The following is a 14658-nucleotide window of genomic DNA, read 5'->3' as shown; positions in this document are numbered from 1 at the left end:
AAACTGAGATGTCCACTTCATTTTCTTCCATTGTCTGCAATTTTTTTCTTACATTAAATATGTTTAAACTGAATTCTATCTTAATGTCATTGTTTCTTAATATGTCAACTTTGGTACAGGCTTTCACAGACCTAAAAATTTCATTTCACCTGCGTGTATCTTTATTTCTTGTTTGTAAATGACCCATGACTCACTTCCATGGAGTAATATGAGGTTGGCCAATATTTTATAAAACTTAATCCATTTTATTTTTTGTGTCTTGTTTCTAAGGTATCTGTTTACTGTCCAAAATTTGTTTCCAAATTTTGCTAGTGTCTTGTCTACATGATATATTATCTTTTGATACTCATATGTGATATCACATCCCAGATAATCAGAATGGTGTAATGGATCATACTATTTTTTCTTTGCTCTTTTTTTTATACTTGTAAGCCAGATATAAACAATGGTAAAGTAACATGTTATTTTGTGCCAGTGATAATGTTGTGATACAAAACAAAAAAAAGGAGATACATTCTGCAATTGGTTAATTTCTGTACCTTCACCTGTTTGTCTCTATAAGTGGTATGACAAGCTCCGCCACACCAGTATTGTTAAAAAAATGTGTATTCCAACTGTACATTAAAAAAGTATTATAAAAGTTATTAGGAAGACCAAGTTTATTTATATTCATATCAATAACACTGACTGTTCATCACTTCACCCGTGCCGAGAATCCTGCATCAAAAGGATTGAAGCAGACAAGAGGAATTTGCATAAGCAGCAGAGGGGCAATCCAGTAACAGCATTTTCATAATCAGCTCTATGCACAATGGAACTATTAAGAAGAAGTATGTAACTTTAAATAATGAATATTGATCTTAACTGTATTGATATTGAAGCTCTGTTATTATTAGTTCTGGTTAAAGTTCACCCAGGATGTGTGTACTTTCCAATTTCTTTCAATTATTCTTTCCAATTTTTTTAATTATTAGAATAGCAAATTACTAATCAGTTTCCATTATTTTAAGCCTGCTCCCCTATATGCCACTATTCAATGGCAACTGTTTAAAGGACGGCGCTGAGTGGAATATGAACAGACCTTTTAATTGTTGAGATAAATTTTTGAGATAAATGATACATTTTATCATTACAACACGCTAATGAGACTTTTGTTGTATTTGTTACATGTCCGTGAGATTGGGACCAATAAAAACTTGAAGGATCAAATTAAAATTAAATTCTGCCTACAAACGAGATGCGCCAGGAATGCTGATTTCAGCGGTAAAGGTAAGAAGCTGCTATGCTGTATGCTTATATGGCTGTGCTTGGTGCTGTCTCTCTCGCACTAGATAATCTCTTATCCTTCCAGTTAATATCCTTTATGGAAAGTGCACTTCTAAAAAAAAGTCAAAAATTTGTATAAGATCAACATTAAAGTGAAAGATAGCTCATCAAGTTCTATAAGACTGTATCAGAGAATAATCAGATTCATTAGTGAACATGCAGATAAATCTACTTTAACTGAAAAATACCAATACAGACAAAATTTCATTTTTAAATTTTTTCGTAATTTTGTTAAACACTGTTCACAATGGAGTCAAAGAAAATGGCTATTATTGAAAACTCATTACAAAATGCAATATCACAAGATGTCGGAAATCTGAACTTGGTAACAGTTGAAAGTAATGCCCCAACTCATGAACTGGGCAGTGGCTACCAAAACAACGAGACTGGCTTCCCACTATTAAAAAATTATGACACTGGCAATATAACTAGTCATGATGTCACTTTTATGATGCTCGATGAGACAATTTCTCAGTTCTCACCAGGAAACAGTTTTTCAAATAGTGAAACTGAAGCGCGTGACACCAAAACTTCTTCTGACTATTTTTTCATGACGTTGCAAATGCAAGAACAGGAAACAGTTCATAAAAGCAATGTAAATACTAGAGAGAGACACAATTTGACACAGTTCATGCAACTAATAATACAACAGTTTACAAAACTACAGGAATTTCAGCAGAGCATAACACAGCAGCTTAAAGGTATAGGACAACAGGTTACACACCAAAATCAGGAATTTAACAATTTCAAGAATAGTATTAGTCAACAGTTCAGTGAGGTGAGTAGAACTATACACACTGAGTTATTGGACAAACTATCTGGGAAGTTGACAGAGCTAGGTAAACAACTAAAGCTGTGATGCTAGATAAGGGCAGCACCCTTGCTGAAAAGGTAGTGTCAGAGTGCAAAATTTATGTAGATACTACAGAAGAAGTTCTAAAAGGGAAAGAAAGTCAACTTCTAGCTAAAATAGATTAAGGTGTAAAGGAAGCAGAGGAAAGGTTACGAGGCAGTATTGCTAAAACTACTGACAGTCCAAAACAACATTTGACAGAAAACAAATCCATGCTTTTAGAGAAGTTAGATACATTCACTCCTTACTCACAATATGGCCCTAGCCCATAGAAGGAAAATAGTGAAGGTTGCAAAATGCAGCAACACTTGCCAGCAGCTGTAACTGTCGAGCAAGTGCAGTTGCCATGCGCTACGCCACAAGTGAACATAAAAACGCCTGTCACTGACAGTGCAGTATATTTTTCAACATTACTTGCAGATGAGGGATTACTTAGGCATTGAAAATTTCTTATATTTACCTCTGAAGGGAATAGAACATGCCCCATGGTCCTTAACAGAGCATTTTGAAGATTTGTAGTTGGACATACAAAGTGTGACGTTCTGCTATGGACTACAGACATGGCAGAACATTGCCACTGCTATGAACTGTTTGAAACAGCCTTGCTGGGTAAATATTGGTCTGAGGCCATGCAAGAGAGGCTCAGACATGAAGTATTCAACACAGCTTGGATTCCAAAAACATTGGTCATGGAAAAGCCAACTTGCACTTTCTCATACAACATTCTGCAAGCCATAGATAAAGGCTGACAGATAAATCAGTAATTCTTGACTTCCAAACGGCATTTAGCTTGCTACCTCACCTACATTTATTATTGAAAGAAAGATATTGTGCTGAAGTTGTTGCAGTTTTCTCACTTTAGCCACGCATCTGTCAGGCACTAGTATTTATTGTCTATTATAGAGATAGTGTTTCCTTTTCAACCATATTTGGGCTCATCTAGGCAATTAAAACTTGAGCTTTTTATTTATTTCTTTATTTATTACGAATTCTGTGAACCCATATGGTGCTGAATCACAAGGATGAGTCAGGTACATATTATTATATATATACAATAAACAAATGAACAATAATAACAAATTTTATCAAATTGGCGAGTAAGCTTAAACGTTGAAGTAAAATTAATAATAATAATATGAAAAGGACAAACTGCTATTCAGCATATAGAGTGGTGTTGAGTTGCAACAGGCACAACAAAAACACTGCTATACATTTGAGCTTTCAGCCTTCTTCTAAAGTAGAGAACACACACACATTCACACAAGCACAACTCGCATACACATGGCCACTGTCTCTGGCCATTGAGGCCAGACAGTGAGCAACAGCACCTGATGGCAGAAGCAGTCCATGGGTGAAGGGGGTAAGGAGGAGGCTAGGATGGGGAGGGGGAGGGCAAGCATGGTAAGGGAGGGGGACAGTCTACTGTTGTTTGTGGGAGCATACAGTGATGTGGTGAGCACCAGGGTATGGTTGCTACGTGGATTTGTGAGGTAATGGGGCATGGGGATTGAAAGTGGGAAAGGAGAGAGAAGGAAACTCATCTCTTCTACATGGTGAGTTCTAAACAAATTTGACATGAAAACAAAGAGATCAGTATGTGGTGCTGTGGTTTCACTTAGGTCATTTCTCTTTTGTGCAATGGTGAGAGAAATAGCCTGATACTCCTTGCATCAATTCCAGTGCTAGAAGAATGAGTGTGTTGGGTGATCAGATGAATCTTATCAAAGTAAATGTTGATACAATGGCAATTTGGACTCTGAATTTGTATCACCAGCTGATTATGTTGTTGGCACCTAATACGTTATTTGCTTCTATGAAACTGACAATACTTATAGGTACAATAAAAACAAAAGGGGAGAACTACACAACAACAGTCAAATAATGACCGCTACCCATATTACGATAATGCAACAGCTTTATTATTGGGTCAGTTACAAAAGTTAGAAAAAAACAGTTCTGATACTGTCTCATTTTAGACACTATAGTGTATTTTGGAATTAAAGGGAATACTTAAAAATCACACATAGCACAGTAGCCATCATCAGTGAATTGGAAGTTACATTTGGTAAAATAAGTACATTTGCTCAGCAATTAAAACAAGTGTCACAAAAAGCAAATGACTACCCACAAGAGAAAATGAATTACCATTGCCTAAAGATTGTGCAGAGAGAATTACATGGAAAAGGGAAAGAAGTAATTAGTGACAGTATGACCACATGAAGATTCTGTCAGTAGAGCTTTGGATGTCATTGCAAAAGCATGGTGTGCACACTCTGAAGTAGCATCCAGCTGAGCACATCCATGATAAACTGCCAAACCATTTCCATTTAATAGGGGGTTCACTTCTAAATTCTTCTACCACACACCAAAGCCTGGTTTTAAATATTGTGCTTCCATGGAAAAACGTCCACAGAATGTACACAACTGGAAGTACTGAGCAAAATACGAGCAAATCAAATCTGTATCATCTTTTTATTACCTCAGTCCTAGAGGAGGTGCATAAGAAGTCACTCTCTCCACTCTCCAATACCAACAGAACTGCAGAGTCACAAGAGGTAGCAACTTTTATTTCTTTTTATAGTGGCAACAGAGAAGAGTCAGTATTCTAAGGATGGTGGACAGCAAAAACAAATAGATTAGGCAATAATTAATTACTTAAATTATTGAACATGAAACAATAACTACTCAGGAACTGAGAAGTAAGTTCTCCAGTTCATCAGGATTATACTGACATGGCTAACCTCATTCTAGTCCTTTCATCAGCTGCCAAGTTTATATGAATTATTACTAGAAAAGTAACCAAAATTTTAATACATGTGATCCCTTCTGGATTCATTTCTTAGCCTGTTCTTAGATTGTTATTTGCCATCCCATACCTCATTCTACACATTTTTCAAATAAATGCGGCTTCACAGCTTGTCTCCTGGAGAATTTAGAACAAATGGCAGATGAAACAGAAACAAGACAAAATTATTAGCACAATTTTTCCACTCACAGAAACACATCTGAAATATTGGTTCATCACAAACAAAAATATTTAGGCAAGTATAGCTTTTAAGAACCACCAGAACATTACAAACAAACAAAATTGTATATTAAACAACGGAAAATTCAGGATGACTGCTACTCACCATATAGCGGAGATGATGATTCATAGACAGACATGGAGATGATGATTCACAGACAGGCACAACTAGAAGAATGCTAACAAGTTAGCTTTCACCCAAAAGATCTTCTTCTAAAGTAGACAACACAACTGTGAACAAGGTTGCTAGTACACCTTCCAACTAAAAACATGTGAAACAATATTTTACTTACACATCTCAGTTCAGTATTTTGCATTCTTATTCAAGTGAAGCATTAATATACGTAGTAACACAACAATACAAAAAGCAATAACAATGGAACCAATAACTTTCATTAACATGTCTCCCATATCAAATAAAAAAACTGAATTATAAAGAGGAAACAAAACTTCATCAACACCAACTTTATACAACAACCAGCATTTTGTTGACAGTGAACATGTAAGAGAAAAGAAAATAAGATAATCTACAATTTGCAATTACCTTACCCCATCTTTCATTGTTTCTTAAGACTTGACACAAGCAGTCTCTCTTGTTTTGGAGGTATTCTTCTGTTTAATACCTATGTTATTGTGAAACCGAACACGTGCTGTGAATGCCTTTCACAGCAATAATGCCACCCTTCCAACATCACACACATACAGCGGCTATTTGGGATGCAAAGTTGGGTACTTGTTTTAGGTCTTGAAAATGGCTCACAGGTTTGCTGTGGTGACATCGGGGCGCTCTTCCTCATTCACTCATGGCAATGTGATCTGCCAGCAGTCTCAGTACATGCTGACCTCCAATGACCTGTTGAAATGGAAACCAATTTAAGAGACTACACTTATTCATAGTTTTTTTCAGCGATCTTAAATTTGCCTGCATCAACTGTTTCCCTTTTAATTTATTATAAATTTTCATTCCTGTGCAGTGAGGAACCTGAGCCTACAGTTTGAGGCAGTGGGTCAGAAGTATAAAGCTGATTATGTTACTTGTATCATGGTGCCAAAATAATTCCTGTTTGGTATCTCATACATTCATAGAGATGAGAGAGTTAATACTTGATTGTTTCTAGATAATGGGTGAGATAGTTCTTTGTGGTGTTCAGTGGACACAATCTGAACTATTTTTTTTATATCTTTAGTATCTGCTACATGATAACAAAGTTTCCCAAAAAAGCAATACCATACCTAGTAATAGATCTGAAGTAATTGTATATATTACGTTTCAGGTGTCCATGTCAGTTGCAATTGATAATATTGAAAATGCAAATCTGTTAGCTAAATACTCAATGTGTGCTGCCTGCTCAAATTTTTATCAAAATTTTATCTTAAGAATCAATTTCTTCTACATCTTGGTTGTTGTGAATAATCTCAATCTGGTCACTTTTTGACTGTTTGGTTTTGAATTGCATCATATGAGTTTTTGATATGCCTAGATCCAATTCAACAATGGAAAATCCAGGATGGAATGTAACAATATTTTGAAAGGGATGGTTGCTACTCACAATGTAGCAGAGATGCTGGGTCACAGATAGGCAAAATGAAAAGACTATCACAAAATAAGCTTTCAGTTAACAAGGCCTTTGTCAAAAATAGCCCCCCCCCCCCCCCACACACACACACACAAAATTCACAACTCACACAAACATGACCACAGTCTGTGGCAGGCCACACTAGACGATGCAACAAGTCAAACAGCTCACAGAGCACGTATGTGATTTGAAGTGCACCAGGATGAGCTTACCATAGTCCCCTGACCACCAAACTCCCCAGATGTAAACCCGATCAAGAATCGTGGGACCATCTTGATCAAGGTGTTCGCACCATTGATCCTCAACTGAGGAACCGAGTGCAGTTGGCTACAGCACTGGAGTCCCAATCCCTGTTGGTACCTTCCAGAACGTTACTGACACTCTTCCTCTATGTCTCACAGCACTCTGCACTGCAAAAGCTAGTTATTCAGGTTTTTGACAGGTGGTGACATTAATGTGACTGGACCGTGTAGAACACAAACTGCACTGGGTGTTGGATGACCTGAGGTACTATTTTACAGTCAGAAAAATAATTTGTCCATTTAAACCTGTGTTAACTCTTTGGTTTTTGTTCGGTAAGTAGTACTTAAGCCTTTGGAGGGCACTGCCCCAAATTTCACACTTATCAAGTTCATAAATAAGCAAGGCAAGGTTTACAGGATCCAAAGCCTTTGTCAGGTCACAGAAGATTCCTGCTACCTTCTGCCTATTTCTCAACAAAATTGTTTAGTGCATCTGTGTGTTTTTTTCCCTGCTAAAAACCAAACTGACAGTTTAAAATAGCGGAATATTTTGCAGTGAAGTTTTGGATCTGAGTAACAACAACTTTTTCGAATATTCTACATATGACTGGAGAGTTGAGATAGGGTGATAGCTTCCCATGATCTCTCGAGCCCATTTTGAAAAGTGATTTAGCTTTAGCATATTTCAGTTCCTCTGGTAAGTATTTATTAATTAGTTGAGCTAGTGAGTGTGCAATTATGTTGCTTTAATATCTTTGGTGAGTACTGTTAAGAAGGCATTTTCTATATCCTTCATTGAAACTTTTAAAAACTTTATAAGATGTTTAAAGTTTTCATCAAGACTAAAAGGGACTTACCTCGTGCTGATAATCTGTTACATTAATGTCAAACTTTGCTACATTTATAAAGAATTCATTGAAACACTCTGGTATTTGAGTTGTACTTACAATATTGTTTCCTTCAAGGTTAATTTTTGATTTCTTGGTTACAGGCTTCAAGAGCTAATTCAAATTTTATCATATAGAATTATCCTGTTATTTGCAAATATTTTTGCTGCCTTGCTAAGTCTTTTCAATATAATTTTATAAAGTCTAACATATTTGATGAAATCTACCCCAGGAATTGGAACATCGGAGAACTGTATTTCGAAAAAATGGGTGCTCAGAGTGGCAGATTCAACGTGCTCTCCGCCCAACCACTGCAGCACAACCTGTTGAGATGGATGAAGTCACGAGGGAGAGGGTAGGCACTGCATTTATTCCATACACAGGCGCACTCTCGGGGAAAATCGCCCGCATTCTGAAGAAACACCGGGTCGGAACTGTGTTTTGTCCTCCAAATAAAACTCGTGCACCGGTGGGGAGCGCCAAAGATGACCTCGGTTTGAGGAAGGCTGGCGTGTACCAGAATCCGTGTCAATGTGGCAAGTCGTATATTGGTCAGACGATGCGTACCGTCAAGGATCGATGCCGTGAACACCAGAGGCACACTCGACTGATGTATCCGAGCAAGTCGGCGGTCGCTGAACATTGTTTGTCGGAAAATCACGCTATGGAGTATGAAAGCACGAGGATTCTGGTACAGACGTCGAGATACTGGGACAGCGTTGTTAGAGAGGCCATCGAAATTCACACCAATGACGACCTCATAAATCGTGACTGTGGCTATAATCTTAGCAAGGCTTGGGAACCAGCGATTGGGTTAATCAAGAGTAAATCGAGCAAACGTATAGTTGTGACGACCACGGTGGACAGAGCCATCAGACCAACGTCATCTCAGATGCCGCCGCAATCTGTTCCACCGCGCGACCGTGGTGCGGGGCGCGGTCGGCGGAGGGAGCGCGCCGCGGGCGGAGGGTATTTAAATCGGCCGCCGCCGAGACCGAACCTAGTTCCCTCTGAGCAGCCATAGCGTACGGATCTCCGTGCCGGCATGTTCACAGGAGCTCAGTCCGTCAGTTCACCTGATGATGGCGACATGTATGTTCGCCGAAATATTGTGCCCGTTGGACACTATAGACCGGCAGCACACCCGTGGATATTTTGATTATTATAACTTTTTCTTTGCCAAAGTCCCTTCTCATATGGGTTTTCATATCTGAAATGTGTCTGCCTTTCTATGGCAGTTCAATGAACAGTCACAATGATCTGAGATATATAAATCTACACAAAATTTACACACATTTCCATATACGTAATAATTAGTTTCTGACTGGCCCCTTCTCGTAGATGCAAAGAAATTTAGTTTGGAACCATGTTTCTTTACCAAGTCATTGAAACTTAGCACTTTAATTTAGATGAGTTCTATTGTTGTCAACTCTGGGATTGTATATATCGAAATTAATATAACATTTATTGGTACCTAATTTTATTAATTATACACAACAGCTCTCGAAACATTTTCCTCATTTAACCCTCCTACTTCCAGAATTTTTTTGTTATATTGAGTACCGCTGGGGTCAATATGACCCCAAGTAATTAACACAGTATATATTGGCAATATTTTATTTATTTTAATGAACTGACATAAAAGCATACATTACTGATTGAAACCAGGTGAAATGAAATGATCGTATGGCATGTTGGCTGGGAGGCCCCATTCGGGCGAGTTCAGCCTCCTTATAGCAAGTCCTTTTAATGGCGGAATTGGTCATAAAGTGACATTTTTGGATTATTAGCTCTTATTAATATTTGATCTCTCCTGAATAATTTGATGCATTATTTGTCGAAGAATTCCAACTGGAAGTGTAGTTTTTATCATTTCAAAGTTAATAGTGCATGTGTAAAATTATCCGGTTGTTCTGCACTGACTTGCCTAAGTATCTCTATCTCTTGAACTATTGAATCTAGAAGGCTGTGGTTTTCAGCAGCTATTTATTCCTGGAAATCATGTTAATGTTCGTGTTAAGAGGTTGGATGCACTGTGTAAACAGAAATGGCGGTATAGCACATGTATTTTGTTTATTTACTTTGTGGTTGTCACGTTTCATAACTTTTGAACTTAAAACATAATGGTTTGGTGTGTTATTATAAGCTCTTATACCTCTCTTCAACATGACGAAAAGAAAGGGTTGTTTTAAGAATGGACGTTTCCATGGAAATCAGTATATCACAAAATCTGAATCCAGTGTTGACCCTGAAATTGATTTTTCACAGATCCGTGATAAGGACACGCCTACTAGTGCTTCGACTATTGGATCGACTTAGGATCATGAAAGCCCAGCTTGCATTATAGTCTAGGATTATAATAGGTTTTGCTGTTTCGCCGTCACCTATTTCCTCTCTGAAATGCAAAGTATTTAGCAATGTGACTATCTTACCCATTTTTTGGCTATAGGAGATTATTCTGGCTGATTCCTGGAATTCGAAGAGACGTGAAGCTGCAGTTCTTACCCTTACTTGCAGGTAGTTCACGACAACTTTTTCTTGGTGTTCCTAGCAGAGTCCTCTGTTTTCGTTCTAGTTTCTTTGCCAACTCCAAACTTGTAATGAAATTATCTGTTGTGATATTTCTGCCACTCCCGGATAAATGATCTGTCAACTCTAACACTACTCTTTTTCCCTGATTTATTCTCTAGATTGGCCTCCGCCATTTCCTGTGTACACCTGCAGGCGTGTAACATAGTGATTAGTGCTGTCACATGCAGCCCGTATCTTTATAAGATACTTTCTAGGTTTTGGGGGGAGATGTACTGGCGAAATGGACACCTACTCCTAAAAGTTATCAGTTTTTCATCTACTGTAATATTCTCATGCAGTTCATATGCATCATGTAATGTGCTTACCCACTGTTCAAATAAATACCTTATAGGAGCCAATTTATCAGGCCTACGATTCTGCCGCCAATGTCGAGCATCATCAAACCGAATACAACGTGATATTTCAGTAAAGCAATTCCTAGTCATACAACTACTGAAAATAGGTCGCCCATGCTCTTCATTCCATAAATTCACTATGCCCTTATTGTGATGTTTTACACTCCCGCAAGAATAAGCAGGCCATGAAAGCACTAAAATTCTTCTCTATCAAGATCTGTTCATTTGTTACCGAAAGTGAGGTTATCTTCTTTGTTGGTCCACTTCAAAATAATCTGGAAAATGCTGGGCATCATAAATAATTCAAATGCTGACTGCACAGTATTTACATTCCTTATAGTATGCCTTGCGGGACCTGGAAGCGTCTTGAATATATTTCGTGCTGGCTGTCTCCCATGCAATCTAACAGGATTTTTCCCGTGTCTCATTTCCATTTTTCGAGCTGAAAAATATGGGATTACTATGTACTTACATATTATTATCATTAGTACTATCATTAAAGTTTTTGCAACCGTATGGTAGGTTATTATACACTTACTTGAAAACATTCTGATTTGAGATGTAAGCAACTTCAGAAAGTAGAATTTCCAAATCTCCAACATCTTCATCAGAATCTTCAGTTGATTCACTACCTCCAGAAATAATAGTATCAATCTCTTCATCGTCATCAGACTGTATATATCCTAATTCCGCTTCTTCATTTAAAATTGCTTGTTTTTCAGCACTACTCAAACGTTTTCCAGTCATGATAATAGTTCCTGCACACGCTGAATCAAAACATTAGCAACAACTGAGGCAATACACAACAACGGCTGAGGCAAGAAACGGCAGCAGTGTGTATAAATAATATGTGGGAAATTTTAGTTTCATTGTTGCAGGTGGTTTGTACAACATTGTTCAACATAACACTCGTCATTCTGTTTTTATAATGTTACATTCAAGAAACAAAACAGAAATTTAGGTTGGGGTCATTTTGACCCCAGTGGTACTCAGTGCATAGCCCATGAATATATTTTAATATCTTGTAAATGTAAAACTCAACAATATGTCATTGTACACAAGCGACTTAGAAAGACAAATTCATAAATTTTGAAAATAATTGTTTTGAAAATGAGGGAGATGTATATTTTAAATGTTCACATTGGGTCATATTGATCCCATTGCTACTAGAAGAGTTAAATAATTCCTATGAGGGGGTATACGTGAATCTGCAAGTGACTTGTTTCTTCTGCAAAAGTTCACTGCTAACTTTAAATTTTTAGTTTTGTTTAAAATTTTAATTGTGTCAACAAACCAGCATTTGTTTAAGCAAATAACTGTCTATTGTAGAGCTGCTGTTATTTGTTGCAGCAGCACTTAAACCATTTATATTCCAATGCATAAACCTACTCTGGCCCATAATTATAGGCTAGCATATTTCTTTCCAGCAATCTTGTAAATAAATAATGGGTCTGATCCTTTCACTTCACATGCTCACAAAATCATCTGTAAACATAAGAAGATCTATAGACATTATCAAGGACACCCATACAATAGTTTGTAGAGGGGAGGGGACATAGACCTGGGGATTCAACATTTTGGAAGATGAATGGCAAGTTTAAGTTCTGACCCTGTTAAAAACCTGCATAATACCAAGTCTTAAATCATTCTCTTTAAAGAAAAGCACCTGACTAAACTGCGGTTTTTTTTCCATTCCCTCAGATCTAAGGGCGGGCCGTGGCTCCCCATCGCCCCATGAGTATCCTTGGGCATCATGAACTGCTCAAGCCTCTTCAACAGTATACGTTATTGCACAAGGATTTCTCGCATCACTGTCATGCTCGGAACACTTTTATATGATGAAATGCAGGTTAATAACTGCTTGATGCCTTGTCATGACAGACATTAATAATGTTGAGAGTACTTAGCTTAAAATAACAGTATCTTATGAGCTGTTCCATACTCTTTACACTGTTTAATTCTAATATTATGTAAACTAGATCAGTAAGGACAACAATCTTGCTATTCTTTAGCACAGTGAGTGTGCCTTCTAGCTTTATAAACAGAAAAATTGACTGTTCTCATTAACAGTAGGCAAACTTTAAAAGTCTATCGCACTTGCAAGTTACCACACATAAACCCATAAAAAACCATCCTATTATTCCCTCTTGTTTGATCTTGTCCACTATAGGCCTATGTAACCCAACATCACCACTACACTGACAATTTCTGACGTATTGCGACCTCTAGGAAAAGGTAACATCAGCCATGTCACTGTCAATTTCACAGCTGGAGTGTGAAGGTGAGGGCTGTGAGTATTCTATAGCTCAAAGGGAAATAATCATCTTCTGGGAGAGACAATTCTTATTGCATATTCTAAATCTGTTTATTATTTCTCGTATAGGGGGTTAAGTCTGCACAAACCTAACTAGCACTTTTTACAGGCAGGATCATTGTTCAGCAGTGGTGCTACGAATTTCACTCACTTGTGATTTTGCGTAACTGTTATGTATGCGACAGCATGTGTATCTAATATGTGCCAAAACACTATGCATAAATACGGGATTTTCCAGCGCTCATACCTCGGGTTCTATTGGTGATAAACAGGTAGGGTCAATGTTTTGGTAGCCCTTGGACTGGAGACCTTTTGTATACCCAACAGAAGTATCGTCTTAAGGGGACCTTTTGTATACCCAACATAAGGATCGTCTTACAGTACAGGGTCAATGTATGAATATTACACACTTCCTTCTGCTTAGCCAAATGGGGAAAATCTTTGGTTCTTTTTGCATTTGATGTGCTCTATGGCGTGCTTGATGGGACTTATCGAGGCACCATTAATTCACACGCGGTTCCTTGGAAAAGCCAAAAAAAGGGTTTTTGTACTACACTTTAGCCATCACCAGCAGACCAAAACCCAGCTGATGATTCTAAGATGGCTATTCCTGAAATTTTTAAAAATATATTCCTAAGGTCCAAATCTCAAACAACCTTGAAAATTTTCTTGAGATCTTTAAACCATTTCCACGATACTGAAGTTTAAAGTTAGTCCTACTCTACTTCTACATGTAAAATCCGGTATGAGGCGAAATCTAAATAATTGCAGCAATTTGCTCAGATTTTAACGCTATATTATCTAGGAATTTATCTATAAGAGCTATCTCCCTGTTTTCAACAATCTTTATCTGTTATTGAGAAAGATCCCAAAAGCGTGAGTCGTGCTTCGGTAGCTCAGATGGTAGAGCACTTGCCCGCGAAAGGCAAAGGTCCCGAGTTCGAGTCTCGGTCGGGCACACAGTTTTAATCTGTCAGGAAGTTTCATCCCAAAAGCTTGTTTTTTGGGTACAAAAACTCAGCTGCGGATCCTGAAATGACTACGCACAGCAAATGGTCGTAATTTTTACGATGTATTCCTACGATCCCGATCTTGAACAGCCTAGAAAATTTTTTTCATGTCTTTCTCCAGTTCTGAGTATAAAGACAAAGTTGTACACACAAAATACACGCGTAAAATCAGGTTTGAGGTGCTAACGTCGTTTATAAAGTGACACAGCACAGATAAATATGCTGTAAAGTGTCTCCATTATTATCTGGGAACCTCAATACTGAACATTTTTTTATAGACCAACAATGAAGAAGCCAGGAATAACATAAATTTTTCGCAAATTCATAATCTGACAGCGAAAGCTTGCAGTATTTCGGAATCGACTTTATGCCATATTAACAGTGCTGTAACATCAGCAAAATCTCCAGGTGAGAGCACGTTTTTCATTCTCCAAGAAAGGGAGATAAATGAAAATGGAAATTACAGAATTTTATGATTTTGGCAAATGTTAATGCAT

At 37.6% G+C, this 14658-nt stretch overlaps 1 protein-coding gene across 1 annotated transcript in view; it reads right to left on the bottom strand.

Moving 5' to 3' along the window:
* The window catches only part of LOC124788425 (lipase member H-like), a 154974-nt gene extending 143390 nt beyond the window's left edge, over window positions 1-11584 (bottom strand). The window contains exon 1 of the mRNA XM_047255692.1: window positions 11376-11584. Within this exon, the coding sequence (XP_047111648.1) occupies window positions 11376-11584 (209 nt within the window). The remainder of the gene's footprint in view (window positions 1-11375) is intronic.
* Window positions 11585-14658: the final 3074 nt, after the last annotated feature.

This window comes from Schistocerca piceifrons, chromosome 3 (assembly GCF_021461385.2).
Source record: "Schistocerca piceifrons isolate TAMUIC-IGC-003096 chromosome 3, iqSchPice1.1, whole genome shotgun sequence".
In the NCBI taxonomy this organism is placed as follows: domain Eukaryota; kingdom Metazoa; phylum Arthropoda; class Insecta; order Orthoptera; family Acrididae; genus Schistocerca; species Schistocerca piceifrons.
The sequence above is the reverse complement of the archived record's forward strand: the minus strand, read 5'-3'. Positions and strand labels throughout refer to the sequence as shown.